Source organism: Acomys minous (assembly GCF_964271855.1).
Source record: "Acomys minous genome assembly, chromosome: 12".
Taxonomy (NCBI): domain Eukaryota; kingdom Metazoa; phylum Chordata; class Mammalia; order Rodentia; family Muridae; genus Acomys; species Acomys minous.
This window is the reverse complement of record NC_140493.1, coordinates 39016106-39043816: the sequence shown is the minus strand read 5'-3', so window position 1 is coordinate 39043816 and position 27711 is coordinate 39016106. Positions and strand designations below refer to the sequence as shown.

The 27711-nt window shown below is 43.2% G+C and overlaps 1 protein-coding gene across 1 annotated transcript; it reads left to right on the top strand.

Moving 5' to 3' along the window:
* Nucleotides 1–544: 544 nt before the first annotated feature.
* Nucleotides 545–27711, top strand: DERL1 (derlin 1). Its single transcript, XM_084751005.1, has 8 exons — nt 545–839; nt 11769–11880; nt 16666–16730; nt 17849–17875; nt 18355–18450; nt 19334–19386; nt 21754–21864; nt 25580–27711. The coding sequence occupies exons 1-8, from the start codon at nt 687–689 to the stop codon at nt 25716–25718; spliced, it is 756 nt and encodes a 251-aa protein (XP_084607131.1). The 5' UTR covers nt 545–686; the 3' UTR covers nt 25719–27711.

The following is a 27711-nucleotide window of genomic DNA, read 5'->3' as shown; positions in this document are numbered from 1 at the left end:
GCCATCGTCCTATTTTTTCCCCAGTATCCTTCTCTGAAAAATGTCTTCATTATTAACTCATTTGTTTTTCTGTCTACCCTGCGACTGCAAAAGGTACCATGACCATGCTGACAGCTGCAGTTGCATCCCCAGTGTCCAGAAACCTGCCTGAAAGTTGTAAACAAAGTGCTGATGTTGCGATTAAATGAGTTAACTATCCATTTTACCTCCTCCTTTCCCTTTAAATAAATACCCTCCAATAGGCACCACTGGGATTACAGCGCCGGGCCAGCAAGAACTAGGTGAAGGGCTTTCGGGCTCAGCACAGGCTTGTAGTACCTGCTGTTGCTCTGGGCAACCACTGTTTCCCACTAGATGTGTGTCGTCGTCGCCCCGCCTGTCCGGCTTGGCCCCACCCCAGGACTTTGAGACTCGGTATTGTGCTTTAAAAAAAAAAAAAAAGGGCATAGTCCCTTTAAGCCGCGGGGCAATACACTTCTGGTCACGTGGCCCACGGACACCGGAAGGGGAAGTTTCTCTTGTGAGCGCTGCCTCGCTTGTCCGAATTCGGTGGCGCCACGTCCGTCGGTCTCCGCCTCCTGCACAGCGACTGCGCCTCTAATTTCCCTGGCCAAGCCGGCCGCGGAGAGGGGGGTGGGTACGGGAGGACGCGCGGCGCTGCGCAGCCGGCCACCTGACGGGCGACCATGTCGGACATCGGGGACTGGTTCAGGAGCATCCCGGCCATCACGCGCTACTGGTTTGCTGCCACCGTCGCGGTCCCTTTGATCGGCAAGCTCGGTATTATCAGCCCGGCCTACTTCTTCCTCTGGCCTGAAGCCTTCCTCTATCGCTTCCAGGTACTAGCTGGCGTCGGGCAGTGGAGACTACAGCCCCCAGGTGTCCCCGCGGCGGCGGAACGGGCTCGCCGAGTTGCGGGGCGCGCTGGGGCTGGTGGGATCTGTAGTGCGTCCGGCTCCAGGGGTTTAAGGAAGGGTCCTTTGGGTCCTGGGAGGTCCTGCGGTCCCGAGTTTAAGGCTTGGATAATTTAGAATCGAGGATTAGCCTGCTGGGATGTGACGCACGATACCTGTCTGGCAAGATTGTGCTTCCCGCCTTCCGTACTTTGAAGGAAATAGTGAGGAGGTAAGTTAGTGATAGTTGCTCTTCTGTCGGCAGATTGGGCCCACCTGCCTTAATTGTTCTCTGCCCTCCCTCTATCCCCATTGTGGGTGGTGGTTCCATCTTAATCAGTCGTGTCTACCTGACATACTTCTGGATGGGTTGCTTGCCCTAAAGGAGTGGCTTAAGGCCAGGGAAAAATAAGAATGAATTTATTTGTATTTCCTGCCGGTCCTATCCCTTCACCTGACATAGAGCAGTTAAGTGAATCAGTGAATGAGTAATCTACTCAGGAAACGGGTGATACTAATTTTCTTAAGCATTCAGGAAAACAGTCAAGATTATGTTAGGCCAAAAGAGGTTAATTTCCTAGAGGTTATTATTATTATTGTTGTTATTATTATTATTATTTTAATCGATTCCGTGATATAAGCATTTAATCAGGGGAAACCCAGATTCCAGTCATAGATAGGAATGCTAACACGTTTCTTGGCCTTCTCTTTCTCTTCTTCACGGTGTGTTATTTTCTAGCTCCCTTTTTCTGATTTCTCCTTTCCCCAACCTAAGTGTTAGGATATGCTCCAGGAATCATTCTAGGATCCCTCTGAAGTCGCTCCCTGGGTCTCAGATCGCCACCACTCAGGCTTAAATACTCGGATGGGAGACTTGTCAGATACACAAGTATCTTTAGTGGACATCTAATCAAATTTCCTTTTTGTGAATAGCAACTGCATTTGCTAGAGGAGTTTAAGCTAACAGCCATAGAGACATCCCCGAGTTCCTTTTTTGGTTTTGCTTTCTAGTGCTGGGAATCAAACCCAGGTGTAGCACCTGCTGGGCAGGTGCTCCACCACTGAGGTACACACCTTGTATAGCGCCTTGATGTCTTTTTCCCACCCCAGAATTGGTCATCTATACCGTTGATTGTCCCTCAGCTGTATATCTGGAATATAGGTCTTTATTGCAAGCCTTTACCATGCAAGCTTTGCTTTTTTTTTTTTTTTTTTTTTGTTCTCACTGGGCAGCCAGAGCGATCCTGTTGAAATGTAAATCATGTCCTGTCAGAAAATGTGATGGGTTAAATCCTTGCCAGGGCTTGCTGTTGCAGCACCTAAGTTGACCCCAGGGCCTTTGCACATGCTATTTCTCTACAGAAGAAGAGAATCATGGCTCACAGACCTCCGTGTATCCTTCAGGTCTCCGTCCAAACGCCATCTTACTTTTAAGGCCTCCTCTGCTTTTCCATTAGAGGATGTACCTCCTTCTCTGTTTCCCTTACCTTTACTTTTCTGCTACATGTCATCTGCTGGATTTTGTTAGTCCACTTGCCATCAGCGAACAAGGTTTCATAGGATCTTTACCTCGGGCCTCTGTTACCTAGGCTAGTGCTAGGCACACAGCAAATGATTATATATTGCTTGAGTTCATGGAAATAATTGGGTGCTTGCTATATGCTGGTCACTTGTCTACAGTAGTGAATAACACAGAGGTTCCTCTGGAGAAAGAGGGAGGCACAGTGTTAAGGATACTGACTTAAGGTACCAGTGTTTCTGAAAAGTCTAAGAGAAGACTTGAAGAATGGCTTTGATAGAATCTAGCTATTGGGCCCAACCTTTCAGAAAGAAGGAATGGTAGACTGGGAAGCCTGGGAACAGGAAGAAGACTGGGTGTTATGTGGCGAGCAAATAAAGTGGTAACACCTGGTAGATGAAGACAGACGTTAACCAGGTGTTCGTACTGTAAAGCAAGGTGAGAATGTCGATCATCCCTGGGTCATAGAGGGCCTTGTAGTTCATGGGAAGAGGCTTGGGTTTTAAGTTTTTTACAGAGCTAAGGATTGGACCCAGGGCATTGCACGTACTAGGCAGATACTCTACTTTTGAACTTTTATTCGAGAGCACCAGTGAAACCTGGGAGGATTTGAACAAAATGCTGAAAACTGCCTGCCTGCTCTAAGGAGTGGAGTTACTGTGTTGGGAAGTACTGGTGATGAAATCAAATACAAATTAGGAGGCAAGAAAGAGGATGGTTTGGATCCGGGTGGTTGTGGGTCGAGTTGGTGGCTAGTGTGGACAAAATTGCCCTTAATGGATATAGAAGATGAAGAGATGAAGGAAAGAGGACTCAAGGGCAGCGCTGTTTTACAAGAGTGATTGGTACAGGCCTTTCCTGGGAGTGGGGATGCTCAGAGGGGCTGGGGTTTGCTTTGACATGTGGATTAATGCTGGGCTTTGGCCAGTGTTAAATCCTGAGGGGCTTCCCAGGCATGTTCTAGAGCACAGCCCATGTGTATGCTGTTTTCAGGTATTTGCTTTAATAAATAGGTCTTGGCAGAGTGCTATTGTGCACCTTGAGCCTAGTGGCATGTTGGGTAATGTGCGCGCATGGGGAGCGTTGGCTGTAAATCGTTTTATAAGAACGTGGTCAGAATGGACTGTTTGAGCCTTGTGAAATCTTGCTCACTTGTGTAGCCAGATTGCCAGAACAATCAACGTCAAAAGCCTTTCTAGTAAGCTACAGATGCAATAATGTTAAGAACGGGAATCCATTAGGGACATCATTTGTGTCACACCTACATCAGCCTCTCAGATGCAGATTTGTAACAAACCTTGTAGAAACACTTCAAGAAAGACGGAGAGCACAGAAGGTGTGCTTTCACAGTTTCTGCAGGAGACGTCTCTCCTTAGACGCTCCATCTGTGTCAGCCTAAAGAAATTGTGGGATAATTGATTTAGAATTGTGCATTCACAATTTGAAGTAACTAAAATATTTTCCTTATTCCTGTGTAATGTGTTGGTTTAAGCTATACAATTTAAAGTGCTGTTTCTCTACTTTGGATAAGAAAACACAGGAACTGCACTAAGCCTCACTACCTTGCTGTCCACAGCCTTTCCCCATCATGTACTTCCCAGTGATAGTGTGTGCAGCTAGCCCCTGATTAAAGAGAGGTGGCAGTTTCCCGATGCCTTAGTGTTTGCCGAGTCCCTTTTATCAGTATTATGCTTTTCTATGTGTACGTTTCTCAGCTTCAAAGCAGTCTAGAGGTAAGTGCTGCCTTATTTAAGAACAGCCACAGCTGGTTTCTGTCTCAACTAGTTAAGAGCGGTCTAAGTGCTCTTAAATCCCTTGCTAAGTCCTTACTCCCAAAGTGTTTAGCAAAGTGTTTTGAAAAGTGATTTCTTCCAAGTTAGAAAATGATGTTTCCTTTTCTCGTAGAGCTGTAAGATCATAGGGCTTCAAGTAGTTACCCATTTAGGATAGGAAGATTGCCGGTTTTCAAGGATTTCAAGTAGTTGGGTCATAATATCAAGGTCCAGCTTAGACCTTTACAAGTTGTGGGTCATGAACCAAGTTATTTATATGTCTGGGCCTAAACTGTCTTTACCTAAAAGCAGAGATAATATAATGGCATGCTAACTCATCAGTTATAAGACCCTTGACCATAGGGCTCATAAAAAAAGTTTAATGCTTTTTTTGGGAGGAGAAGAATAGAAGTTACATTAAATGAATATATTAATTATTCGCTAAGTCCTAATTTCATAAGCATAAACAAAAGTGCCTTCAAGTCAAGAAAATATATTAGCTGCTTCCTACCTCTCTCTTAAGTATAACAGAAAATTGTATACTAGTCAATAAATACATAGTCTTAATAAACTATTGAAATAGTTTATCATTTTTAATTAGTAACATAAGAATTTAATATTAATTTTAGATTAAATTAGAAATATAATTCATGAATTATTGTTATTATTTAATCCTTGTCAAAGAACCTCAGCATACTGGGCATGGTGGTATACACTTATAATTCTAGCATTGGGGAAGCAGAGGCCAGGCTGGATTGTATAGCAAATTTCAGGCTAGCTTTGCTGTGAGACCCTATCCCAAGACAGTAAAATGTAAGCAACAACAACAACAACAACAAAGGCCACTGAGGGCTGGGATGTGGCTTGGTGTAATGCTTGCCTAGTATTCACAAAGCCTTGGGTTTGATTCCTAATGCCCCACATAAAACCAGGCATGGTGGCGTATGTCTGTAATGCCAGCACTTGAGCGGCAGAGGCAGGAGGGTCGGTAAGTCCAGGTCATCCTTGACTATATAACTTCAATCTCAGGAACAGAAAACAACTAACAAACAACAGAACAAAAAGACCTCTAACTTAGAATGGGCAGATGTGAACTCTCATCTTCTCCAACTTGTTCTCCAGAATTAGACATTACCATATTTAACCTGATGACTGCAACCGTAGCAGGTTCATTTAAGAGCAATCGGGTTATGCTTTGTGTATAACTGGAAGGAGAGTAAACCTGAGCTGTAGGCTGACGCGGGAGTAACAGCAAGATTTGCTTACATAAGCGTTCAGCACACAGGTGCTACCATCATCTTGCTAGCAGAACCATGTTGTGTGTGTGTGCGTGTGCATGTGTGTGCATGCGCATGTGTATAAGTGTGAAGGCCAGAGATTAACCTTGGGTGGCTTTTCTCAGGAGCTGTACCCCTTGTTTGTGAGACGGGGCCTCTTAGTGGGACCTGGGGCTCCCTGACGAGGTTAGGCTGGTTGGCCTGCGAGTCCCAGGGGCTTCCCTGTGTCCATCTTCCCACTGGAGTTCCAGGTGTCTGCCACCGTGCGGCTCTTTACGTGAGCTCATGCCCTCATCCCCTTCCCGTGCCCCCTCTCCCATGTAGACATTCTTAACTTCAAAATAACCCTTTTTGTTTCAGACAGATCTCTGTTTTTCTCATTCTACTTCAATTTGATTCTGGATGGCATTTGTAATGATCTCATTATTTGGAAAATTTTAGTTAAATGATGGATGTAACATCTAACACCTCTACTAAGTAATTAAAGAATAATAGGTCCTGGGTTTTTTGTTTTTTGTTTTTTTAAAACTTTTTATAGATTCTTTGTGAATTTCACATCATGCACCCCAACGCCTGTCCCTTTGTATTTGCCCTGTCCTTGCAACCTGCCCCCCAAAAGAAAATAAAAAATGAAAATAAAACCAAAAAGCCTCCATCTCATCGTGGAAGCTATAGTGTGTCACGGTGTGTCCCATAGTATGCCCTTTTGCCCACACCTCTTTGCTTGCGAATGTTCTTTGCAAGGAGTCATTAGTCTGGTTTGAGGCCTCTGGCTTCTGCTTCACTATCCATACTAGCTCCTCCCTGGGACTCCTCTTGGATATCCTGTTGTTGCCCTGTGTTGTGTTGTGGAGGTACTGCAGCTTTGGACCTGCAGGACTAGCCCCTTCGTGTGCTCTGGTAGTTCATAGATTAGGTAGATGTTGGGGTGGCCAACTCAAAGTCTGGGCCTAGATGGGAGCTGAATCGGGCAGCCTGCTACCCCTCTCGCACCGCATGACCAGGGTGAGTTCTCCAGCACGACCCTGGCTCACCCAATGCTTGACCAGCAAGGGGCTGGGCCGACTCTCCTCCTTTCCCTGGTCTCCCACTCTGGGGTAGGGGGCTCACTCGTGCCTTTGCTACTGGGACAGCTGTACTGTGTTGCCCAGAGAGGTGTGGGCCGCTCTCTCAAGTGCTGGAGCTAGTGAGGGGTGGCTTCAGCTCTGTACAGCCCTTGGACATCAAATGGCCCCAGGTGGCAGCCCAGACGAGGTACATTGGAATGGCCTTTGTGATAATATGAGCCATGGACATCCACACAGATCCCTGCTGCTGCATGGCCACTGACCCAGGCATGGCCCTCAGAGGCAGCACAGGCTGGGACTTCACCGTGGCCCTAGGTGACAGGGCAGGCTACTCACATCACCTCTCCACCTTCGTGTCTCTGGTTCTGTCACTCTTCATAGTACTAAAACCTCTCGGCATCTCTTTCTCTCCCAGCTCTCCACCACATACTTTTACGTTATAGTGGCTCCCTGCTCAGGTGGGCCATGGGGCAGGTACGTGGCCTCTGTGCTGTGTGTCATTGGGCGGGCCTCTGAATACTAGGTTTTTTTGAAGGGTTTATATAGCAGTGAACCTGTGGGCTAATGCCGTTCTTATGTGAGGAAGTCTGGGCAAATTCCCTAAATTCTGATTAGGGCCTTCCTTTTCTCTTGAAGACTTCCCCTCTCTCCCTCTCACAAACGTGCATTTGTAGCTGGGCATGGTGGCACAGATCTGTAATTTGAACACCTAGGAAGTTGAGGCAGGAGGATTACCATTGTAGACTGTGATGTTAGTACCAAGCCAGTCAGGGTTACAGAGCAAGATTCTTGTCTTAAAAAAAAAGGGGGGGGGGAGCAATCCCCACAAAAGACCCCCTGCCCCAAAGCCAAGAAATCTCCACTGTATATTAAGGTTCTGGCCTGGGGATGCTGTGTGATGAAAGATTGTCCCCACCACGTCCTCTCAATGGGAGTGAGCAACACAGCTAGCTGTGTGTGTCAGCCTGGGTTCCCCGCCTATGCCTTTCTACCCATGGCCCTGCAAATAAAGCCTGCTCCTGCATCTATTCACATGGCAGATAGAGGAAGGAAGGGAATCTCAGAAATAAGCGTGATATCCTTCTGAAAAACTCAGCACCTAGTGATTCCAAATTATAATTTTAAAGTAATATAAAAATAATAAGTCTCTTAGATGAATGAAAGCAAGTAGAACTCAAGGGTAAGCTTAATGAACGGGGAAGAGAAGTGAGGTATTTTGACAGACACTGATTTCTAAAGAACAGGTGCACACAGTGGCTAAAAATAGTGTTGTGTCATCAGTATTCGGGAAAATGTAGTCAGGGGAAAAAGCCTGAGGTTTCTTTTCTAAAATCAGGCATTGAGTAGCTTAAAGAAATACAGAGTAGGTGAAATGTGAGTTTTAGAAACCAGGTCAGTGGGTGTTTCTGAAAGCACACTTCTATATGTGCTTTAAACATTTTAGACAGAGCACATTTTCAATTCATTGTCTTGAGTCCAACTTTCAGCCCTCTAAGATAAAGGACTAGGGAAGGTGCCCTAGGACACATGTCACTGGGTAAGCGAAAAAAGCCACCTCAAAAGTCTAGACTTACAAAATTCCAAGGCTAGGGAGTTGCTTCTGTATTGCAGGGCTTTTTGCAAACAGGGAGTAGGAATTGATAGGTTTATTCTCAGTTTGTTTCTGGATCATACAACAGTAGATAGCAGTATTGGAAATTTTACTAATTGTAGTTGTAATACTGCTATCTCTCTTGAGAGGCATTGTAAAGATGACAGTTTAGTCTTACAAGTTCTAGAGTCATGCTAGGACAGAATTCTGTCTCTGCCAGTTACTAGCTATTATCTAATCTTTTATCATGCTGTTTCCTCATCTAGAAAACCCATTTTCTGAATCACTGTGTGTAATAAACCGAGTAGCTTACAAACTCACTTATTTTTTCAAAACCATTAATCAAAGTCTGGGGATGTATAAAGCTCAATTGCTAGAACATTTGCCCAGCATATTCAAGGTTTTGGATTCTACCCCCAGGACTCGTAAACAAAACTAAATAACTAACACATTAACTAATGGGGCTATGTATGATTCTTTCTTAAACTTTGAAATTGAGGCTGAGAAGTGGTAACTTAACAGAAACTTACATCCAGGCTTCTTACGTCATCAGCAGTACCCTGTTCATGAGTCAGTGCTGTTCCTGTGGTCAAGTTGTGAGTCAGATGATCTAACCTGTTGCTTTACTGCTTTAATGCAGGGCTCTTGGAAGGTCGCATTTACTCTCTCAGAGCTAGCCTCTATCCATGGAGAAAGGATTAGCAGCTCAGGGTCTGGCAGGGTCTGTGACTGTGCTCTTCATTCTCCAAGCCCTGGATCCTTAGCAGCCCTCTTCTGTTTTCTGTGCTCTTGCAGTTCTTGGGGGCTTTGTGCCAAGAGTGTATTTTCCCTTCCTTGTGCCAACTCTTGCTCATTTTGACAGTCTTCTCATGATTGATCCAGCTGTACTTTTCCTGCTTGGCACATGATAGTATGCCGTAGACACAGAGCTTTTAAGGCGAAGGTCAGCGTTATGCTGTTTCCCAAAGTCTAGGAGGCCATCACTTTATTGTTCACAATGTTTTAGAGGTGTGAGTCAGTGAGTGGTAAGAGTGAAAGAAGATCCTTTCCTTTCCTTCTTTTCTTGGTTTTTCAAGACAGGGTTTCTCTTGTAGCCCTGGCTGTCCTGAACTCGCTTTGTAGACTAGGCTGGCCTTGAACTCACAGAGATCCTCCTGCCTCTGCCTCCTGAGTGCTGGGATTAAAGGTGTGTGCCACCATGCCCAGCCTTTTATTTTTTTTCCTCCCCCTCACCCCCAATAGGCTTATGTGCTTGGAAAGGCCAAGAGGTTCAATTTTCAAATGTTACCTGCTTTGGTGGTTGATTATAAAAGGAAAAAGAGAAAGTTCTGTAGAAAACTATGAAAGTTAGGCAAGAGTACATCAGTGTCACATTGATAAAAAAAATAAAGATGTTGGGCCTGATTTACGTTAGAATAGTATTGAGACTAGTCAGGAAAATAATTTGGGAAAAAAAGGGGAAGATCATTATATTTCCTTATATGAAAAATACTTACTAGGGCTGGAGAAATAGCTCACTGGTTGAGAGCACTATTTGCTCTTCCAGAGGTCCTGAGTTCAATTCCCAGCAACCACATGGTGATGCATAACCATTTATAATGAGGTCTGGTGCCTTCTTCTGGTGTGAGGGCATATATGCAAGCAGAACATTGTATATGTAATAAATAAATCAATCTTTTTTTTAAATAAAAATACTTATTAAACCATAAATTAAAATAACATATAAGCATTCATTCTAAGTGATCTAATCTAAAAATAGGCCTTAAAATGAATTAATCTTTCACATAATTGGAGAAAGTGCACTTTCTTTAATGGAGACCAGAAAGCTAAATTGCCATCTAGAAATAAAAGTTGGATCTTTTCTTTATTCTGTATTAATTGGTAAGGTGTTGGCAGTAAAACTGAACAGTTTTCTATCCTTGGGAAAAAAATCTTAGAAAAGATTTTGTAAGTATAGTAGTGATGGGTATATTTGCCTGTGTGTTAAACGTTTGTGTTGAATATATAGTAAAGTCCTATAAAAATCAATGTGTATTAGAATAAATATACTATAAAATAGATATGGCTGTGTAAAATACAGAAAAAGTATGATAAAAGCATAAGTCTAATGACAACTGAAAATAACTTGCCACAAGAAAATTTTCATAATACATAAAGAAGTGCAGATCTATATCAGGATAATGGATTGCTAAAATTTTTAAAATATAGAAAGATGCTTAGCTTTCTCAAAGCAAATAAAAGTTAATTTTTAGGTTAGTGGCTATAAAATATCCTCTGTGGTGAATATGTGTAGAAAGATGGCAGTCATCTACATTTTAGGAGGAAGTATAAATTAATTAAACATTTCTGTAGACATTTGGCAATATGTACCAAAATAAGTGCATATGTCTGTTGATCTAACAGATTGATTCACAGCCATTTATTTTCTCTCTCTCTCTCTCTCACTGTGTGTGTGTGTGTTTGTAGAGGATATACAAGAATATTCATCATGACATCATAACAGTTTAAATTAAGTTTTGGGTATCCACATAAGAAACACAATAGAAATGCTTTGTCAAGGGACTGAGCTATGAAGCTGCACTTTGCAGCGTGGTGGGGAAGTAGGAATAATGGTAGAGCACACAAGGAGATGGGCCATGTCTGGAGGAGTCTCGGCACTCAGGAGGGAGGCTGAGGCCAGCAGGCGACTGAATGTTCCAGGGAAACCAGGGCTTTGAGACTCTGTTTCAAAAACAACGCAAAGGCCGGGCATGGTGGCACATGCCTTTAATCCCAGCATTTGGGAAACAGAGCCAGGCAGATCTCTGAGTTCGGGACTAGCCAGGCCTACACACTGAGTACGTAGCCCTGAGGACAGCCAGGGCTATGTAGAGAGAACTTGTCTCAGAAAATAAAAACCAAATAAAAAACAACAGCTGGGCCTTGTGGAGCAGGCAACTTTTGTAACCCCAGCAACTCTTAATGCTGAGGCAGGAGGATTGAAAGTTTAAGAACTATCTGTGCTACAGAATAAGTTCAAGGCCACCTGGGCAATATAGTAAGTTGCTCTCTCAAAATAAAATAAGAAAAGAGGGCTGAATATGTCAGTGGTAGAGTACCTAACCTACCCTGGTTCAGTTCATAGTATTGCTCCCCCAAAGAAACCACTTAGTTGTTGGTGAAAATAACATTTGGAGATTGGAGTTAGGACTTCCCCCTTCTTAGTGCTGATCTTGCATGCGGACAGGCGTGCGTCTGTTCCTGTGTGCTTGTGTTGGGGTATTGTTTGCTATTGTGCCCGTATTACCTATTTAGCACGTTGATTTGATTCCTGCTAACCTCTAGCATTTGAGTCTAATACTTTTACTTCAGGATTATTTGTAAGCCTGATCTCAGGCAAGACTAGCCATACATTTCCCTGGTATTGATTTTATTAACTTGTTTAAAAATACTGATTGTTTTTGATGTTCTTTTCCTTCATTGATCTGTGTGTGAGGTGATGTCATGTAAGTTGGTAGGAACTACTCTGTTTTCTCACACTGTTGATGATTCACTTCAGCTCTCATTGAAAGAATGCTTTGCATAGTTTTATTTTTGTTTGGTTAAGAAGAAAAAAAAATGTTCAACCGAGCTCAGAGAAACTGACAGTTGTTTGTTTCGATCTGTTCAGATATGGAGGCCGTTCACTGCCACCTTTTATTTCCCTGTGGGTCCAGGAACTGGATTTCTTTATTTGGTCAATTTATATTTCTTATATCAGTATTCTACACGGCTTGAAGCAGGTAAGTTCCTTCATTGTTTCAAGTACTGTTTCATTTTAACTTGCTAGTTCCTTCTAATTTACATTTACTTGGTTTTTCAGGGCCATTAACATTGTTTAAAGAAATGTATAATGATAGTTCTTGCCTGCTCACAGGGTCTTGACTGTGTTGGGCTCTTAGACTTTGTGTTTTTAGTTTTGGGGATTTTTGTTTGTTTTTCGTTTCTTTTTTCTTCTTTCTTTCTTTCTTTTTTTTTTTTTTTGATACAGGGCCTCATTATCTGTTTCTGGCTAGACCCAGGTGACCTTCAGCTCAGAGATCCACCTGCCTCTGCCTCCTGAGTGCTGGCATTAAAGGTGTGCACCTCCACACCCAGCCTGACTGAGTTTTTAATCACACGATGAGTTGTAATTTCTTATAGAAGGAAATAACAGATAAAAATTCTGCATGTCTCTCTCACCTCCCCTGAATGCCTGGGCTGTGTTCTCACACTTACTAATCCTGTCCTTGTTCTGCTAGAGTAAAACTGGGCTAGACTGTATGTGTCTGTTAGACTGAGGGTGAAGGGCAGCTCAGAGCTCTATCTCCTCAGAGGTTAAAATACCCAGCTTGAGGCTGGAGAGGATGCAAATGTGAGGTTCCTGTTCAGAGTCCTTCAGTTATGCAAATAACTGGGTGCAGCACTGTGCACCTGCAGTCCAGTGCTGGGGGACAAGACCCAAGGATCCTGGGCCTCTCTCCACCTGGAGGAGTCACTTGGTAGGCTCTAGTTTTAGTCAGAGGCCTTTCTCAAAAAATAAGGTGGTGAACAATAGATGAATCTATTGACTGTTGACCTCTGACCTTTATACATGCACCATTGGGCACTTGCACACATGTATATAGTACACATACACATAGAAAACAACTCTAAGTCAGGATTTGGTACCATGCTAGTTTTTCACATATACCTTCTTGTATTATGTAGTGGAGAAGCAACACCATGTTTTAGAAGTGTCTTATTGAATTGTTATTTTCTACAGTACCTTATATACTATTTTGAGTTGCTCATACAAGGAAGCAGTAAAATGATACTGTCAAAATACAGATATATTGGGGATAGGGTCAGGGAAAAAGAAAATAAAAATACAGATATACTTCTGTTGAGTGTAAATATTTGCAAAGGTTGACTGACTTCAGATATTTTATAAAACTGCTGGCTCTTACTTAGGACAGGTTTCTGAATCATCTTTAAGTCTGCCCAAATATTTGAAAACGATGACTCTGTCTTAAAGCTGCAGGAATAGGGTGGGATGGATATTTGCTGTGAAATACTTTTCTTTAAGTTGACATTGCTGTTTTGGAAAAAGAAGGAAACCACGTTTTAATACAAAGCATAGGTAAGGTCCTGGGTCATTCTTTGCAAAACCAGAAGATTTGGGGCTAGGAAGACAGGTCATCTGGTAAAGGTGCTTGCCGTCAAGGCTGACAACTTGGATTCAGTTCCCTGACGCCCATATGGTGGAGTGCACAGCTGCCTCCCAGCAGGTCATCCTCCCACCTGTATTTACATGCATGCCCCTACACACGCGCACACGCGAACACAAATAAGCGTGCTAGGCCTCACCACCATACTAGATCCTCCCGAACCACATTGGGTTCCTGCTCCCTTGTCCAGTTCTTGGTAGCAGTGCTGAGTAGAGCAGTAAGGAGCAGTAGCTTAGCATCCAGCTGTATCGAGGTGATGGTTAAGCCAGTGTAGTAAATTCTAGATGAGTGTGGTGATCTACAACAGGTTAGTGAAACTTTTACTGTGGAAAACTTTAAACATATACAAAGGTCAGTGAATTTTTTTCTGAGAAAAAATCATCTCACATCATATTCTTAACCCGTTGTAAGCATGTGATTCGATGTTTTTTAGTATATTTGTAACCACCACAGCAGTTTAATTTCACAATGTTTTCATTACTACCCCTTCAGTAGACCCAAAGCAGCTTACCCCCTCACCCCCGCCCCCAGCTCCTGGCTATCAATAATCAATAATCTTTCTGTGTGGGTTTGCCTATGAGGGCCTTTTTTTTTTTTTTAAGACAGTGTTTCTCTGTGTAGCCTTAGCTGTCTAGGAACTCACTCTGTAGACCAGACTGGCCCTGAACTCACAGAGATCTGCCTGTCTCTGCCTCCCTGAGGCTGGGATTACAGGTGTGCGCCACCTTGCCTGGTTGTGGGCCATTTCTTTTGTCAGTTTGTGACTGGCTTCTTTCACTCCGTGTTAGCTTTGTTAGTACTCACTCATGTTACAACTCACTCACGTAGCCTGTATCAGTGTGAATCTCTGACTGTTGTCCACCCATCACAGGTTTCTCCCAGCAGGTCTTGTTTTGTCTGTTTCAGGCTGTCCCTTAGTTATTTGAATGTCATATATAATTCTGTTTCACCCATCAGTACCCAGCATCCCTCGGGAGTCAGGTCTTAGGACTCATACCTGAACTGCGATAGTTATGTGGCCACCTTCTGCTCTTGCTCACTTTATCTTCTTGAATCCAATTTCCCCACATTTTTAACTTGGTCAGATAATGCCAGCTAGTCTGTAATATTTTGAGTATGAGTGACAGGCAGGGGAAACCAGTGTTTCCAGACTCCTGGTTGTTTTTGTTTGTTTTTATCCTTAGGAGTTGCTTCTATTTCTTTCCAGTCAGAACGTTTTTGAAATGCTCAAGCTAAGAGGAACTTTTGAAACAGTTTCTTTGAGATAAAAAGTTGCTCTCTGTGTCTGTGGATTTTGTCCTGAGTCAACTGCCTGAAAAATTGTAAATACCTGGAAAACGAGTTTTCCCCTTGCCATTATTTACTAAACAAGGCATTGTAGCAGCTGTTGGCATAAAATTTACATTGTAAACAGGACCATAAGTAATGTCTATTTTACAGTGTGTGTCAGAGTGTGTAGGCTCTATGCAAATATTATACCTTTATCCCGGGACTGTGAACATTTGTAAGTTTTAGTATACTGGGAAGCTCTTAGCTCCTGTCTTCCATGGGACCAGGAGAGGCTGGTAACCCACAGCCCATCCAGCTTCCTCACTTGAGTTTAAAGGGCACGATTCAGTGTGTATGTAGAGCAGTACAGCCATTGGCATAATCAGCTGATAACATTCCTTCGTCCCTAAGAATCTGTACATGTTAGTGTTGCCCATTTCCCTTAACCCCATCGTCTGTGCAAGCCATAGGGAACTCCTAGCTTCCTCCTGTTTTCTTTTTCTAAATGTCATGCTTTTAAGCTTCTTCTGTATAGCATGTAGTTGTAGTTCATTCTTCACTGTTGTCAAATTATATAGATAGTGTTACATTCCGTTTATTCATTAGGGTGATGGGCACTTGACTTTAATTCATTTTGTGGCTTCTATGACTAATACTGCTGTGGACATTACTGTGGAGAGGAATCTTTGAGACTATTCTATTTAACCCTCTATTTCACAGATAGGAAAACAGTTGTCCAGAACAGTGGCCATACGTCCCAAAGGTCGCAGCTATTGAGATAACACAGTTGGGAATGGGAGCTAGGTTGACTGGGTTTCATTTTCTCTGTACTCCACAGCCTTAAGTTATATGCCACCTGCATATTTTCCTGCCTGGCTAAATTGTTAAGTATGAAGCACTGTTTGCTTAAGAGGTTTCTGATCTGCACTGGAAGACCACAATTTAAGACCAGTTAATTGTAAATTCTTAGTTGCTAGCATGCCAAATAATATAGCACTACAGTTTATGTGCTCACAGTATCTTAAGTCCATAGGTAAAGGATATCTAAAGAATCCTTAGAAATCACAGAGCCAGACCACACTGAAAAAGCATGGCTCTTCTTCAGATTCGGAAGGTTGTTGGAATCTCAGCTATAATTTGTGATGGTGAGCCTTAAGCGTGACTGCCCTTACCACTGGGGCTGAGGTGTTGGTAGTTGTCTCTAGACTTCTTCATACGAGCTGGCCTTTTTTTTTTTTTTTTTTAATTTCTAGTAATAAAACACTCTTATCAATGGCAGAGTGAGGGACAAGAGAACTAAACTAGTCCTCAGCCTCCACTGTGCTTCAGATGAAGAGCATGGACTTTGGTCATGTGACTTTTTCTGTAATGGGTCATAGATCTGTCTCTTGTACCTCACAGCTACCCTGTGGAGAAAATCAGGCTGGAGAGCCTGGCCATTCTTTTGTCCATCCCTCTTTACCTTGTTTTCCCTTGTTCCAGGTCTAAGGTCCCGGAGTAGAGACTGAATCTGCTCCATATGTCATCCCAGGGCTGGACAGGTGGCTGTGCATCCATCTAGTGTAATAGTGACAACAGCAGCAGCTAATAGCTCTGACATGCTATAATAACAGGCTCCCAGTAGAGTCACACAGCAGGAACCACAGTGGTAGCACAAATGGACAAGGCTCCCTACAAGTTTTATCTAGAAGTGAGAGATAGGAATTAACCAAGTATCAACCATGTGCTCATTAGATTACACTAGGACCATGAAGGAAAAGCCAAAGGTCACGAGGGAATTGAAAGGGCATCACTGGCATCTGGAACGAAGCTGTATATTTCTGGAATTGACTGGCCTCCCTTTGAGTTGATTTTAGCACATGGCAGCCACAGTGTGTAGCTTCCTGGAAGTCAGTTAGAGCATAAAGTGGCTGCAGGCAGGTGCCTTTGGTGTGGTTTTATTGGCACGGTATAGACTTGAGTAAAAGTTCACTTAAATTTTTTCACTATTACTTTTTGAAGTGCTTTTCTTTGTAGATGCTACTTTGTTCCCCAGTCTGAACCCCGATGTCTCCTTGTGTTTGTTTCTAGGAGCTTTTGATGGGAGGCCAGCAGACTACCTATTCATGCTTCTCTTTAACTGGATTTGCATCGTCGTATCCTTCATTGCTGTATTGGACCAGAAATGATCTCGTTACTCCCCCTTTTAAGGTTTTGGGAAATAGTATTTTATATTCTATAAAAATACTCAAATCGATTTTCGTACCTATTAAAAACCATAGTTAATAATGAAAATAACGGAGATTTTAAATCTAGGGGAAATCCTAGGTCTTAGGCATGTCTCCTCTTACTATTTCCTCTGGGGCTTTTCTATATTCCATTGGATATTATTGCTCTCTCCTTGAGCCCAGTTCTGGGTCCTCTGAGATGACAGCTTGTTGACTGAAGCGCAGAGACTCCATGCCACAAGACAACTTTTGAAATCTGTGGTTCGTGGTGGCGCACGCCTTTAATCCCAGCACTCGGGAGGCAGAGGCAGGCGGATCGCTGTGAGTTCGAGGCCAGCCTGGTCTACAAAGCGAGTCCAGGACAGCCAAGGCTACACAGAGAAACTCTGTCTCAAAAAAACAAAACAAAACAAAACAAAACAAAACAAAAAGAAATCTGTGGTTCTTACCAGAAAAGTAATTTATAAGCAGCATCTTTTCTGACTTCATTGCTGTTCATCTTTTGGTCCTAAATAATCATGTTGTCCATACGGTGCCCCACTCTGAGCGTAGTTTCTCTCTGTGAGGCACAATTGAGAAGTAAACAGTTGGACCTGACTGCTATTTAAAGTTGGCCAAGAACCAGAAAAATACGTGATATGGGACACACACACTCTTTTAAAAGAATGGAATTTAAAAAAAGAAAAAGGGTTTGTGCTATGCTTGAGTATGAGCAGGATCATCATTTGTTTCAAAGGCACAGACATCTCCATCCTGTACTTGAATGCTAACTGCTAAGACAGTAGCAGGGTACCAGAAGATGCCGGCTGACCAAGTCATGCTGAGGTTGTTCATATCTGTGTCTCCTGCTCTACTGACTGTCTGGGCAGGTAATGGGGTATTTTTGCAGAGTTATCAGAACTTTTGTGTCTTAAGTAATCTGATTGATAGAAAAGTGTTCTGCTTTGGAGCAGTGTAAGGAAATTCCCCTGGAGGGCAATAATCAGATCAGCCGTGGTGTCCTATAGAATACTTTGTACATGTGATCTTTAACTTTACAAACCAAGATTACTGGCTTGGTGATGGATATGCAGGTAAGTCAGCTATCTGTGTGTTTCAGGAGTTGGGATTACATTGAGCACATAGAATGATAGCTGCCATTTTCTGAAATGCTTTAGCTAAGCCGTTGAGGCCCTTTTGGTATTATCTAAACCACTGGCTTTCGCTTGGTTCTGGCTTCTGCTTGAGCACTCAGAGCGGTGGTTCTGTGGTATTCCCTGGGCATGTGTGAGGTTCTGTATTCTTTGAAAGCAGATCGTATGGTTAAGGAAAAACTTTTCCCTCCCCAAATAACAGCTTGAACTGGTGTTTCTGACTTTGTGTAAAAACACAATTGTATCGATTGTAGATTTTTGTGGCATGTATTGTATTATAAATAATGCAGCTAGTTTGTAATTTCGGTCATTAGCGTTTCCTTTGCAGAGTTTTGGAGGGTGGGCAGTGTAGACAGTTCTTACTACACTCTTGTTCAGTGCTCCTGGGGCCAGGGCTCATATCTTGTCTTCCTTTGCAGTTGCTGATGATCCCTCTGATCATGTCAGTTCTTTACGTCTGGGCCCAGCTCAACAGAGACCTGATTGTGTCATTTTGGTTTGGAACACGATTTAAGGTACTTTTCCTCAACGGAACAAAACTCGGTATTTTTTTGTTTTTGTTTTTCTTCCTTTGTGGTAGGTAATCTCTCTCCTAAGCGCAAATGTGCACCTTCCGGCACTTCCAGAAGGGGTCACTACAGAGTAGTACAGTGTAGGCAGGTGCCTTCCTCCCCCTCCTCAGTCCTCCTAGCCATCCCAAGATCCCTTGCTGTTATTTCCAGTCCCCTATAAACCTCAAGCTCCTCAAGCGTATGTACCTTAGTGATTTTGTGTGTGTGTGTGTGTGTGTGTGTGAGAGAGAGAGAGGGGGGGGGGGAGAGAGGGAGAGAGAGAGGAGAAATTTTGATGGCAAGAGAGACAATATGCAGGAATCCTGCCATTTCTAATCTTTTGTCACTCTGTACGCTCTCTTAGTTGCTGCCTACTTTATGCAGAACAAAGCCCTTAAACGCTACCTGACCGTACCATTTTCTGCCTGTAATGACCTACTCATTACAGAACTGAACATTGCTGAGTCTCCTGCCTTGAGTTAGCTTGTCTAGACCGCAGGCTTTTGTAGTACTTGCCTCAGTTAGACTTATAGCTACTTACGTACAAGCTTCTTTTTACTAGTTTCTGACGTTTCCTTGAAGATCATTCAGCCTAAATTTGTTCTAAGGTGTCAGATCTGGAAAACTCATGTCTTGTTGGGAGACTGTTAGTTCAAGAATCAGTACAATATTAGATAAAATTTCAAGTTAATTATTTGTAACAATTTGCTGGTTGGAGTCTTAGAGTGATTCTGTGGGGTGTTTTTGCTGTCTTCCATAGATACTTTGTTCTTTCTTTGTTAATATTAACTCAGCATTAGAAGGAATCCTTCCTTGCAGCTGTTCACATTTGTGTTCTCTTTCCTAGGCCTGTTACTTACCATGGGTTATCCTCGGATTCAACTATATTATTGGAGGCTCGTAAGTAGTTAGATTTATCTTGAGACCAATCCTTGGGAAGCTTAATTCATCTTTATCTTCCTTTCCTAGTCTTTTAAAGACTTTAAAGACTGAGTATTGATAAGTTAGAACCTTACAGAGTAAAGATGGTTAGATATAATTGGCTGTACTGCAGCACCTTTGACGCTGGGTGGCTGTCATTTGTCACTAGATACATTGTGTTTCTACACCTATTTGTTTGAATACTTATGCCTCTCTCGACTCAGTATCCATATTGAGCAAATACACAACTCATTTGCCTTGATTCCTTTTAGGAGCCTATCCATAAGATTACAGTATTGTGTGGTTCTAAGGCATGTCTAGCATGCCTTGTTCATGCCTTACTGACTGACACAGAAGTGGAGAGTCTCAGATGAGACGGACTCTGGTACATGTTTAGATGGTACAGACCTTACGTCAGGCAGGGTCAGATTTCTACTCTCTTGGTCTGGAGTTAGTACTGAGATGTAGGAAAAGCTCTCATGTTTCCAGTTGACGTTGAGAGAGCGGCCCTGGGGAAGGAGCAGCCGTCCTCGGCTGCAGAGAGAGCGCAGTTGTTAACAGCATGGATTGCTCTTGCAGAGACCTAAGTTTGGTGCCCAACACCCATGTTGGGCAGCGTACAACTACCTGTAACTTAAACTCCACATGTAGCTGATATCTCTGGCCCCTTTGGGGATTTGTACCCATGTTGTACACACACATAGGCGTGCATACACAATTGCAAATAATTTTTAAAATCTTTTAAGAATGAGAACTTTGTTCTGCCTGGAGTGGTGGCACATACCTTTAATCCCAGCCTTTGAGAAATCACAGGTGGGTCTCTGCGAGTTTAAGGCCAGCCTGGTCTACATAGTGATTTCCAGGACAGCTGGGGTTACATAGTTAGACCCTGTCTCGAAAAAATGAGAACTTTTCTTCTTAAAAACAAAAAACAAACAATCCTCCTCCTGCAAAAACAAAACACAAGCTAGAGATATTATTTATTTATTTTATCTTATTTTTTCTATTTTTGGTTTTTTGAGATAGTGATTTTCTTTGGAACAGTCCTGGCTGTCCTAGACTCACTCTGTAGACCAGGCTGGACTCAGAGATCCGCCTGCCTCTGCCTCCCGAATGCTGGTATTAAAGTTGTGCGCCATCACACCTGTCTTGCTAGAGATATTTTAGGAGCTCTCATTTCTTTTCTTTTCTTTCTTTCTTTCTTTCTTTTTTTTTTTTTTTTTTTTTGGTATTTTGAGACAGGGTTTCGCTATGATATCTTAGCTGTCCTGGACTCACTTTGTAGACCCAGCTGGCCCTGAACTCACAGCAATCCACCTGCCTCTGCCTCCCAAGTGCTGGGATTTAAGGCGTGTACCACCATACCTGGTGGAGCTCTCATTTCTTACTTTAATATTTTCAAGAGTTAGTAGATTTTCAAAGTACTACTCCTTCATATAGCTGATGTGTTTGAACTGTACGGTCCTTACTCCTCCTGTGTATTTACAGAGAGGTGAGTGGACTGAATAAAAGGACTCTGCAGAGCATAGCTTGGTAAATCCTCTCTCCACTCCCCAGCCCACCAGGCTATATAGTGGGGAAGTCACAAGTGTCGTCTGCTCAGGCAAGAATCACATTGTGGGTAAAGACAAAGAGGGATGCGTAGGCTGTGGATCGTGAGGTGACTGTGAGCCTTGGGAAACCTGAAGAAGTCAGAGCTTGTTTTATTTTTAATGAAATATTTTTAATCTTTTCATATACATTTATATTATTACATATATATAATAAACTACCTATAGCAAGAAGAAACACTAAACAATCAGGAATTATATAAATGTTACATTCTTGTCAGAACGTATTTTAAGATGCATGGCAAAGCCCAGCTGTCCTAAGTGATCTCTGTGTGTCTCATCTCACTGTCAGAGACGCAAGAGATGCAATTCACAGCTCTAGACATGGAGGAGCAGTCATTTGTTGTCCGTCGTTCCCCACTCCCGTGCCCTTCTTTTGGCAGTCTGCATATTTGTCTGTTTTACAGACATCGTGTGTGAAGGCAAGAGCTCAGCAACTAACTTGCTTTGCACCTTCCCCCACCTCCAGAGACACCCTGGAACAAACTATATGCTTTGAGGGTGGCCTGGGGCCTTGAAGAGTTGTGGGCTCCTTAGTTCTTCAGGCCCAATTTCCCTCTCCCTCAGAATACATTTGTCACTCACACTGTAAAAGGGCCATTGTAGAGCTGTCGCTGACTCCCAGGGGCTGCAGTGCACTCCAGTGAAGGGCTCTCTTTCCCATGCTCTTAGTTACTGCTTGCTGCAGCTCACTTGGTTGCTGAATGTGGTTGCACTGACTTGACTCTCTCTGCAGGGTGATCAACGAGCTCATTGGAAACCTTGTCGGACATCTTTATTTCTTCCTGATGTTCAGATACCCAATGGACTTGGGAGGAAGGAATTTCTTGTCCACACCTCAGTTTTTGTAAGTGTTTCCTCCTCTCCTACTGAGCCTTGTGCTGCCCTGTGTTTTCAAGCATCCTGATAGGCGTTTCATAAGGAGATCTTTCCCGCTCTAAGGGAGAAGTGAGAGCCAATAAAGTTCTCAGTGTGACCAAGGTCAGAAAGCCAGGGACTGGTGCCACAGCTCAGTGTCTTTCATGACATCCTCTTGCTAAAGATCACTGGCTAGATTAGGCCATCACAAAAAGATATCTATCACCTGTGCTGTGGGACATGATGCTACTTTAGAGTGCCAAGCAGTAGGCTCCAGGGCAGGTGTCAGAAAGGACGACACTACATTTTCCCTCAAAGCGTTGGTCTCACTCACAATGTTGGCTGAGTAAGTTAGCTCAGTATTTGCAATTTTAAAAATGTGTTACTATTTGTTTTTGTTTTAGGGACAGGACCCCTGTTGTATATAGCTCAAGCTAGCCTCAAATTATCCATCCTTCTGCCAAGTGCTAGAACCATAGGTGTGCTGCGGCCTGCCTGGTTTAAACTTTCATATATTAAATATTATAGGCTAGAATTTTCTAGACTGTGTAAAGTTAAAATGAGAGCTGTGAGATTTGTGTAGTAGTCGCAGCTCCCTGGAACAGGTGCTTGCTTATTTTCCTCTTTTAGACTTCATTAAGTAGAAGAGGCCACGGGCAAGGCATTTGGGGATTGGATGGCGTTCCCTTTGTGTACTGCTTTCGATACTGCTGCGGTTACTTACTAAAACCTCCAACCTTTTTTTCATAAGTCTGAATTGAAGGGCTGCTCCTATCTCACAGGCCTATTGTTGGAGGCATGGTGGTGGGTAGTGGGTTAATGGCGTAGAACTGGGTTCTGGGCTAATGAAAGCCATGTGCCTAATGTCTTGGGGAGCGGGGTGGTGGCTGAGAAGAGATGCTCAAACACTCAAGGGTGTAAGAGGCATAGCTATTCTGTCAGTGAAGAAAGGGCTGTTAAAGAGGGTAAATCTCCACCTGGGTGTCACAGGCTGCCAGACGACAGTCACACCTGATATCATGAGGGATAGAAAATAATCACTTGCATTTAACAGTTTAAGAAACTGAACCCCTTTAACCAAGGTATTATGTTAATGTTTGTAGTTCTTTTTTTCCCCCCAAGGAGTAGGTGAGGGCAGTATACTTTAGTAGTCCTCCCCCTCAACTCTGTCAAGTTTAGGGTGTTTGTGGAACACATTTGAGTGTGAACTAGAATCAGAAAAATCTAGTGGCTTGTTTGTTTGTTTTTAAAAGAGAGTAAAAAGAAACATATTTCTCCTGTGCCTGGGTTTGCCTTCAGGCTGAAAAAACAAATGACCAATCCGTTTCCTAATTGCCAAAGGGCACACTAGCAGCAAGATTGGATTTCTGATCTAGGTTTATCAAGTAGTTTGGCAGATGCATCAGCTTAAAAAAGCCTGTGCTCTGGGGAGCAGCCAACAGTTATTTTACCTTAAATGGCTATTTTCTGACTTAACAGCTTACAGATATTTTTGAGTTGTGGACAAAAGTGTAGAAAATTCTAATGGCAAAATCGGCAGCACATTGGAACTGCCTTCTACTTGAGCTTTCTCTCTTGGTGGACTCCCTTCTGTTAAATTTTGCATAAAGATCAGATGGCAAAATGTAGCTCCCTGCAAAAGCAGTAACTGCTTTAGAATTACCATAAATTTTTGTTGATTATGTATAATTGGGTGTCTTTTTATTCTCATTACTGGCATTTAATTTCATGCTCAGCTTAAGCAATAGAGCTGGCTTCTATATTGTCTTGAGTACACAGTAGCGTGAGACAGCCCTAGTGTCTTTTTTAAGTGCTGTGTTTTACTATATACTTTAGAGGAATATTATGGCATAAGATGTCATAGATATTGACAACTTGGCATCTGGAAATGATACTTTGATTTAATGATAAAACTATTTTATTTTAGGGGCTAGGGAGATGGCTCAGTGGTTAAGAGCACTGACTGCTCTTCCAGAGGTCATGAGTTCAATTCCCAGCAACCACATGGTGGCTCACAACCATCCACAATGAGATCTGGTGCCCTCCCCTGGCATGCAGTACATGCAGGCAGAATACTGCATACATAATAAATAAATAAATATTAAAAAAAAACTATTTTATTTTATTTTTTAATTTTTTAGAGACAGTTTTGCTATGCAGCCCCTCATGGGTGGGGACTTTTCATCCTGCTGTAGCCTCCCAAGTGCTGGGATTATAGGCATGCGTTACCATGTCTGGCTGTGTTTATTTAAGAGAGAGGAGATGACTTATAGATGTCTAACATGATCCATATTTCTGCACTCCATTTAAAGAGCTGCTGTATCTTCTGATTATTAATTTTCTGTTTTAAAAGGGGTCATGCTCTTTGGGAAGGAGGATGAAGGTATTAAACTGTTACAAATTGATGCTGGCTGCTAACTGTTGTTACCGCAGTAGTAGTAACTGTTGTGGCAGACGCTTCGGAGCATATTAGAAGTGCAGGTACTAGCCAGGGCACCTGGGCTTGGATACTGACTGATTCCTGAAGAACTTCACTCAGTTTTGCCTCTGTTTTTTGCTGACTGAATAAGCTTGATAGCTGGAACAGTGAGTGGCTCATGTCTCTAATCTTAGGTGCTTTGGAGGGTGAGGCCCGAGCTTCTGCAGTTTGAGTCCAGCCTGCGTAACTCAGTGGGATCTTGTTACAAGACAGCTTACAGAAACAGGCAGGGAGCATAGCTCAGCGCTAGAGTACTTGCCTTATACTGCGGAGGTTTTGGATTTCACCCCCAGAGCAGGAAAAAAGTGTGTGTGTGTGTGTGTGTGTGTGTGTGTGTGTGTGTGTGTGTGTGTAATATCCTTCCAGAATGGCTGTAACAATCCAGTGAATTTCTTAGCATGGTATAGCACCATTGCTCCTTGAACAGCAAGCTGCTTTAGTTTTAGGTTGTGCTGTTGGCTGTTGATGTGAGAAGTCACTTGTCATGACTCGGTCTGGGTGCACAGGGTTTAAAACCAGGCCTTCATTTTGTACTCCCTGCCTTCCAGCAAAAACTTAAACTTCAGAACCCTATATAAATAAAATAGGTCCAAACACATTGTCAATTTACTAATAATGGAAAATGTTACGGAGAACAGAGACATGGGTTGAAGTTTGGTTAGCTGTCCTATGATGCCTGGTTTATTAATCTGTACAGTGAGAGATCACATGACCTTTTTGGGCATCGGTGCTTGACTGTGATGGGAAGCAGGAATGAATAAACTAGAAATACACCCCTAGTTTCAAGGTGGGAAGCCTCGTGGCCCAGGCGTCTCAGCCCAGAGCTGTGAAAGTGAGTTCAGTTGTTTGATCCAGCCTGACCCATATGCTGACACACCAAGAAGCCATCGGTGGTTTTTCCTGCTTATTGGGCTGTGGGTGTAGTCTTTTTGCTTCCATATTGCTCTGCATGAATTACTTTTATAATCGGTGGGGAAATATGTGGAGAGCGTGAATTTAACTGAAAGCTTGATAAAGTTAAGAAACATGAAAAGCAAGTGCCATCTGTGGTCAGGGCATTCATCGCACTAAGTGCTGAAAAGGAAAGCTAAATAAGACTGTGTCCCTGGCCTCTTTCAATGTGACAAATGTCCTGGAACACCCAAGAGGGAGACGTTGCGAATGACTGGAGATGGTGTACAGTGACTTGGTTCTCATCTTTGTCTTTTCTTCTTGTCTGTTTCAGGTACCGCTGGCTACCCAGTAGGAGAGGAGGGGTGTCAGGGTTTGGTGTGCCCCCTGCTAGCATGAGGCGAGCTGCCGATCAGAATGGCGGAGGCGGGAGACACAACTGGGGCCAGGGCTTCCGACTAGGAGACCAGTGAGGAGCAGCCCCTGGCCTGCCCACCAGCCATGCTAAGCAGATGACAGTTCTCCCCAGTGCTGGGCACGCTAATGGCCGAGTTCTTGCTGCCGCTCCTGGACCTGACCCACACTGAATGTAGTCTTTCAGTACAAGGCACAGTTTTAAATCCAGAAGGAAAATACAAGTGTTCCTCAAGTTACATAATCTCATTCAAGTCCTTACTGCTATGAAGAACAAATATCAGCTGTGCAGATTTCAAAACTGACTCATTTTCTGGTGTCTTCTCTTCCTCCCCTTCTGAATAATGGGCTGGGCAAGTGGGTGGTTAATCAAGTCATGTCAAAGGGTCTTTTCCCTTCTCACACCCATGTCCCCAGAGGTGCACCTAGAGTTGTCCATAAAGTGGTTTTGCCTTTGACAAACTTATTTATTGACTCTTGCCAAAGCTTGGTCATGAAGAACTGTCCACAGGTGGTTCTCGGTTGTCACTGGCAGGACTGTAACAGTAGGGAGAGGACTGGAGCAGCAGGGAAAGCGCTCTCTCAGCTGTGGGGCTTGCAGCAGCCCCTCACAAGTGCCGCCATTTGCCGCCGCCACAGATATTTTTATACAAAAAGCACCACTGAGTCAGTGAGGGCCCAGACTGGGAATAATGGTGTTTAGGAGTTGTTGCAAGACAATTTTCTCCCCTAGGACAAGTGATCAAATCATAGTGGAGTTGCTTCTAACTCAGAGGACGGGTTTAAACACGATCCCTTTGTGTTTCTTCCGTGGGGTGAACTGGCTTTGTGTACCCAGAGCAGTTGTTCCGTGCTGTGCTGTGTCAGGAGGTTCTAAATCACACTGAGCAGAGAGATGTCCTTGGCAGCAAGCTTCGGGGCGTTGAGTCCCTTTCATCCTCCTGGATGTGTTCATTGAGGAGAGCGCGTCAGACTAAATTTTTTCTTTTTTTCTTTTTCTTTTTTCTTTTTTTGTCTCAACTTTTTTAGTCAAGTGGTGAGGGTAGTACAGCTCTTCCGATAACACGTTGGTCAGTTTTTAAGGCTAATACAGGCACATCTGAATAAGCCCCTCCTAGTTAGGGCCTCTAATAGCTTTAGAATCATTCGCGTCTAAAGGTCTTCATTATCTTGGGTCATGCATGTATACACTTTGTGGGTCAGACCTACTCCCTTTTTATAGGTGGGCTTTTGCCAGCAGAGCTCGGCTTATCACTAAATAAAGTTTTCTGAAGGCTACAGTGTTTTATATAGTTACTTCATGTTTTTATTCTGAAGCCAGACTGCTGGGAGCAGTGTGGTGTGGCCGCTATGCTCTGAATGCTGTCTGAAGGTCTCTGATACTTTGGTTTTTCCTTTCGGTAAATGTGCCCTAACAGTATGGCTTGTCTCTCTCTGCTCATTAAAACTGTGATGTATGTTATATTAGGAAGTGGGCGTTTGAAAAAGAGCTCCTCCCTTTTCATAATTTTGTGTACCCCTCAATATTTAATTTATGTGATAAACTATTGGGTGGAGAGGCTGAACCTAAACCGCCTGGTTCTACTGACCTGAGGCTGTGATTAAGATGTTTGCCAAGATTCCAGATGCGGCTCTCCCTATGGCGTTTCAGGTGCGCTCCCTGTGTAAGGTGGAGGCTGCAGTTCAGAAAGGACTACAGGAGAGAGTAAGAGGTTCTTCTATGCTCTGTTACCAGGCTGGCTCCTGAGAGCACTGGCTTTTCTAAGGGACTGCAAGTATGGAGAACTTTTCTGTACAAGGCAAATGTTCATCAAACTCTTTCTCCTGAACATGATTAGGAAGCCGATAATTTAATTATCTTGCCTGGATTACTGGTCTTTCTGGGATAGTTTTACCAAAGTGAGCTGTTTGAGTATTGACTTCACAAGGTAAGACATCACAGTGGGTTCTCTTTATGAATGTGAAAAAAACTTATTTTGTACAGACAGCTTTCCTTTTTGTAACTAATCCTTTTTACTGGTGAATATTGTATATTAAAATGTGCAACCTAAA